Source organism: Erinaceus europaeus, chromosome 2 (assembly GCF_950295315.1).
Source record: "Erinaceus europaeus chromosome 2, mEriEur2.1, whole genome shotgun sequence".
NCBI classification, from domain to species: Eukaryota; Metazoa; Chordata; class Mammalia; order Eulipotyphla; family Erinaceidae; genus Erinaceus; species Erinaceus europaeus.
In genome coordinates this window covers 140,032,512-140,038,612 of record NC_080163.1, presented here as the reverse complement: position 1 = coordinate 140,038,612, position 6,101 = coordinate 140,032,512, and the positions used below count along the sequence as shown (strand labels likewise).

Sequence of the window (6,101 nt, the reverse complement as noted above, 5' to 3'; positions counted from 1 at the left end):
TGAGGCTCCAAAGTCCCAGGTTCAATCCCCTGCACCACCATAAGCCAGAGCTGAGCAGTGCTCTGGTAAAAATAAATAAATAAATAAATAAAAGATTAAGAGGCCCAGGTGGTGGCGCAATGGATTACGAGTTGGACTCTGATGTATGAAGTCCCAAATTCAATCCCTGGCAGAGTGATGTCTGGCTGTCTCTCATAAACAAACAAACAAATCTCTTTTACTTAAAAGTCTATTCCTCATCCTTGTAGGTAAGTGGGTTCTTATAGGGAGGAACAGGGCCGGTCTGGCTTCTGCTTTGTGGCAGGTACACAGTGAGTATCTATTGGTGACTCAATTTAGAGTCTCCAATGCAGCAAAAAGTTCTCTTGAATTTCTTCTGAATGTTAAGACTCAAATCCCTCACCCCACCCATTTGCAAGAATGCCATCCATTGGAGGTCACAAAGACCTGGGGTAGTTTCCGGTAAGCGATCAAATCTTGCCCCAATCCAGGGTTGGGGAAACCCCTGCCATTCCCCTTAGGTGGCGCTATAGGCTGCAGGCGCGGATCGCACAGCAAGGCATGATGGGACTTGTAGTTTTCTTGGTCACATGCCCAAGGCGCTTGCGCGTAGGGGAGGGGCTCACGACCTCATTAGGATTCTGAGTCCTTGTGAAGGGCGGTCCGGGAGCCAGAGTTCTAGCTGAATACACCTTTCTAACCTTCCTTGGTTGAGCCATATTGGGGAATCGGTGGAGAATGTGTTTCGCGTGAACCATCTTGGTGCCCTTTAAAGTTGTCCGAATAAACACGCCCTCCCCGGAAGTGAGCAGCGTTTGGCGCGGTGCATTGTGGGGGGCGTAGTCCTCCTTCCCGGGCGGTCCTTCGCGGCGTCCCCGGGGCCGACTCCGGAGCGCAGGCGAGCGGCAGAGTGGGTGGTGCGGCGCGGGCCAAAGGAAAACATTTTCCGGGCACGGGGCCCCAGACCAGACCGCCCGTGCCGTGCGGCATTGGTAGGAGGCCGCCTAAATCCTCGCACGGCGCTGCCCGTCGAGGGGCGGGTGGCAGCAGACCAACCGGGCCGTCGAAGGTCTTAGGAGGCCGGTGGGACGGGCCGAGCCGGACCGCGAAGCGCAGCCATGCCTGGCTTTACGTGCTGCGTGCCGGGCTGCTACAACAACTCGCATCGGGACAAGGCGCTGCACTTTTACACGTTTCCCAAGGACGCTGAGCTGCGGCGCCTCTGGCTCAAGAACGTGTCCCGTGCTGGCGTCAGTGGGTGCTTCTCCACCTTCCAGCCCACCACGGGCCACCGTCTCTGCAGCGTCCACTTCCAGGGCGGCCGCAAGACGTACACGGTGCGCGTCCCCACCATCTTCCCTCTGCGTGGCGTCAACGAACGCAAAGTCGCACGCAGACCCGCCGGGGCCGCAGCCGCCCGCCGCAGGCAGCAGCAACAGCAGCAGCAGCAGCAGCAGCAGCAGCAGCAGCAGCAGCAGCAGCAACAGTCGTCGCCAGCCACCGCCTCCACTGCCCAAGCAACCCAACTGCAGCCGAACCTTGTGTCTGCCTCTGCGGCTGTGCTCCTCACCCTTCAGGCTGCTGTAGACAGCAGTCAGGCTCCGGGATCGGTGCCTCAGACACCCAACACTCCCACCGGAGAAGACGTGAAGCCCATCGACCTGACAGTGCAAGTAGAGTTTGCGGCCGCAGAGGGCGCAGCTGCTGCCGCCGCATCGGAGCTAGAGGCTGCTACCGCCGGGTTGGAGGCGGCCGAGTGCCCTATGGGGCCCCAGTTGGTGGTGGTAGGGGAAGAGGGCTTCCCGGATACTGGTTCGGATCATTCATACTCTTTGTCGTCAGGCACTACGGAGGAAGAGCTCCTGCGCAAGCTAAACGAGCAACGGGACATACTGGCGCTGATGGAGGTAAAGATGAAGGAGATGAAAGGCAGCATCCGCCACCTGCGTCTCACTGAAGCCAAGCTACGCGAAGAACTCCGCGAGAAGGACCGGCTGCTGGCCATGGCTGTCATTCGCAAGAAGCATGGAATGTGAACAGGTCTCTCCACAGATTGCCAGACTCCCAGGCTCCTGTCAGCCTAGGGGAACCTCAGTCCGCTGCGGTTGAGCTCCCCTGGACTTTGGGAGCACTGGATGACAATACTGAGGCTTAGAGCAGCTGGACTCTTGCTGTTGACCTGGCACCCTCGTTTCCTCCTGAAGCAGAAGTCTGGGACCTCGGACTCTGCACTGGTTACACCAGCAATTATGACAACCCTCCCCACCTCAACCTCAGTTTATGTTGCAAATTCTGTTTAAGCAGAGGCTTCAGATTCACTGAACTTGGAACTTACGTTTAGGGATTCAGGTCGGATGCCCAAAGACTATGGAGCTTGGGAAAACACTTTGAGGTTGGCCAGCAATCAGAGACACAATCAGAAATAACTCTTCTGTATGCATTGATGAGCGATCCAAGTAACATCATTTCTCTTTTTCCTGCTTTTCTTTCCCAGGCGTGACCTGTGACTCTAATGAGGATTGGCAGATCTGTAATTCTGCCTTCTAGAATCTTCCTTCCCCCAGGAGGCCAGATATGAGGGGATCTAGGTGACCTGCTGATGAGATCCAGTTTGCCAGGGACTAGGTTTATCCTGTTATGTTTGCTACTGGTTACAAATTCTATTTTCTGTACAATTAGTCAGACTAAAGTTTTCACTGTGTTTGTTTGGCAAAACCAATTAAACAGAAAGTAAGGTTTTTATTTGGGTCTCGCCATTTTCTTTTTATAGTGTCCCTGTAACATGGGGAAGTAGACCTCCTAATAGGTCTTGGCTTTAGGTCTTAAGGACCAGGGTGAAATGTTTCAGTGACAAGATTTCTCCATAAAGGGGCCCCCAAAGCACAATAGACTCTGGCCTCATAAAGGCCTCATGGGGATGGGGGGGGGGTGCAGTGGGAGGCTGGGAAGAAAAAAAAAAAAACAGACCTCACAGAGCACAATTAAACAAAAAAAGAATTTGAAACCTCACTAAATGATCAGTTTATCCATGGGCTATCTTACTTTTTTTCACAAGAGAGAAAGATCTGAGAATTAAACTGAATTGTACCAACCCACTTCACTGAGGGATTTGAATTCCCTCTTAAAATTCTTGGTTGGGCTTGAATTTTGTTCCTCATTACAGCCTTTTGATTTGGTACAAAATTTGGCATACTTAAGTATGCAGTTAACTTAAACAGATGAAGACAATAGCTGGAGCCAGATATGATTCCTTTATTGGCCTTTGTGGATGTTCACTGTAAAGAATCTGGGGACACTGAGGGATTTAAGGAGTAAGTGTTGGGATGTGTGGCCCCTTGACAATTCTCATTTCTTTTTTTAAAATATTTATTTAGTTATTTATTCCCTTTTGTTGCCCTTGTTGTTTATTGTCATTGTTGTTGTTATTATTGCTGTTGGATAGGACAGAGAGAAATGGAGACAGGAAGGGAAGACAGAGAGGAGGAGAGAAAGACCCCTGCAGACCTGCTTCACTGCTTGTGAAGCGACTCCCCTGCAGGTGGGGAGCCCGGGGACTTGAACTGGGATCCTTAACCTGCTCCTTGCGTTTTATCCCACGTGCTTAACCCATTGTGCTACTGCCCAACTCATTTCTTTCTTTCTTTTTTTTTTTTTTTAGATTTATTTCTGCAGGCCAGGAGATATGCTGTGGTTAGAGTACTGGACTTGCAAGTGTGAGGTTCTAAGTATGATACTTCATGTGGCAGAGTGATACTCTGGTTCATTCTCTCTAAAATAAATGTTTATTTAATTTAAAATATTTATTTATGAAAGAGAGAATTGGAGCATCACCCTGGCACATGAGATATTTAGGGGATTGAATTAAACCTCATGCTAGAGTCCAATACATTGTATACTGTGCCACCTCCCAGGCCACTGTTCTTTAAAAAAGACTATTCAATATTTTTTATTATTTTTATTAATGTATAGGATAGAGAAAGCTAGAAATTGAGAGGAAAGGGGGTGATAGGGAGAGAGACAGAGAAATACCTATAGCACTGCTTCACCACTTGCAAAACTTTACCGCTGCAGGTGGAAACCAGGGGCTCGAACCTTGCACATTGTAACGTGTGCTCAACCAGGTGTGCCACCACCTGACCGCTTATTTATTCAATATTTATGATAGAGGAGAGAACCAGAGCATCACTCTGGCACATAAGGTAGTCAGGAAGAAACTCAGGATCTCATGCTTGTAAGTTTAGCACTTTAGTTGCTGGGTCACAGATTTATTTCATATAAGATACACAGAGTTTTTACATGTGAGAGGAGATGGTACAACATGTACTAGTGGTAAATGCGGCACCAGGGGTGAAACCGAGAACTGTGGGCATGTAAGTCCCAAGCTGTACTAGTTAGGCTATCATCCTGGCTGGTTTTATTTATTTACTGCTCAACTCTGGTTTATGGTGGTATAGGGGATTGAACCTGGCCCTTAGAGCCTCAGGTATTAAAGTTTACATACCCATTATATCTCCTCCACCCTTCTATATTTCATTGTTTTTAGTGTTAGTGCCTTGCCTCATGCATGGGTGATTCTGCAGCTCCAAGGCCAACATTTTAATTTTATTTATTTATTTTTACTTTTTTGTGTTATCTTTTTTTTTTTTTTTTCTTTCTACGAGAGCACTGCTCAACTCTGGCTTGTGCTGTGGATTGAACCTGGGACTCTGGAGCCTCAGGCATAAGAATCTCTGCATAACCATTATGCTGTCTATCCCTCCCACAAGTCTTCAGGGAGAGACACCAGTGGAGCTTTCTCCCATGCTGTGGTACTCTTAAGTGGTACCCGGACTTAAACCCGGGACCTCCCACATGGTAAAACTGGTGATTACTTGGTGAGTACTCTGACTTTTTTTTTTCTTTTCTATTTTTATCTTTCTTTATATGGAGTAATTTAGGGGTGACAGTGATTTTTTAAATATATTTATTTCCCCTTTTGTTGCCCCTGTTGTTTTATCGTTGTTGTAGTTATTGTTGTTGTTATTGATTGTCATCGTTGTTAGGACAGAGAAATGGAGAGAAAGATAGACACCTACAGACCTGCCTCACTACCAGTAAAGTGACCCCCCTGCAGGTGGAGAGCTGGGGGCTCAAACTGGGATCCTTATGCTGGTCCTTGCACTTTGCGCCATGTACGTTTAACCTGCTGTGCCCGACTCCCAACAGTTATATTTTTATCTATAGCTTCAAATAACTTAGCTTCAAGTATATGGTGAGAAGCAAATATATTTAAAGCTAGCCTTTGGTCGCTGTGGGTGAATGAGTCACTATGGATGTTGGAGCACAAACAGACATTCTTGAGTTCTATAAAACATGACTCCCTTCTGATGCACTTGCCACAGGCTTTCCCTGTGGCTTCACAGTAGAATGGCTAGAAAATATTCCTTTAGTTTTCTTCCCTGGCAATGACTTAAGAAACGGGTGGGGGGAGTAGGTTTTGCAGGTGCCTCCTTCTAAGCTCTTTTCAGGCAGCTATGGGTCAGTCTCTTAACAGCCCCACCCATCCTTCACTGCCTGTTAGGGCTTTCCCATGTTGGTCATGCTCTTTAGTGTATCCTTTAGCTCCTGTCTGTTGAAAGGACTTTTATACTGTTTCTGCTTTGACCTACTTGAAACTCAACAACACTTCAGGACACTGTTGGTGTCTGAAGATTAATACAATTTACCTAGTGTTTTAATTTCTTCAGGAGAATGGGAGGTCCCAACTTACCACAAGCAGAATTCTAACTGCCTAAAATAGGAGAAACATCTTGTTAGGTAAAGTAGTAATCAAGATTGGATTGGTCATCCTCAGTAGGGTTGTGGGTGTGTACAGGGGGTGGGGTGGGAAGGGGCTGGTTCTGCAAGGAGGCAAAACTTTTGGAAGAAAAAAAACAAGCAAAAATAACTCTTGGAAGAACTTAAGTACAGTAGGATCTCTGGCTGTGAAGGTATGGAGCTGCCAGAAGCTTTGTAGCGATTTCCCTGTCTGTGGTCTCCTGGGTTAGCTGAGAACATTTATTTACTCAACAATCTTGAACTAGAGACAGACCTTCAAATGTTTGCATTGCTCAGGAACTGAA

At 47.7% G+C, this 6,101-nt stretch overlaps 1 protein-coding gene across 1 annotated transcript; it reads left to right on the top strand.

The window, feature by feature from the left end:
* Positions 1–828: 828 nt before the first annotated feature.
* Positions 829–2,742, top strand: THAP11 (THAP domain containing 11). The gene has a single exon (XM_007517722.3). The coding sequence runs from the start codon at positions 1,119–1,121 to the stop codon at positions 2,034–2,036; it is 918 nt and encodes a 305-aa protein (XP_007517784.1). The 5' UTR covers positions 829–1,118; the 3' UTR covers positions 2,037–2,742.
* The last annotated feature ends 3,359 nt before the right edge of the window (positions 2,743–6,101 follow it).

Bases quoted from the DNA above. Each gene is read 5' to 3' on its own strand.
- THAP11 (XM_007517722.3), top strand. From the start codon at position 1,119: ATGCCTGGCTTTACGTGCTGCGTGCCGGGCTGCTACAACAACTCGCAT.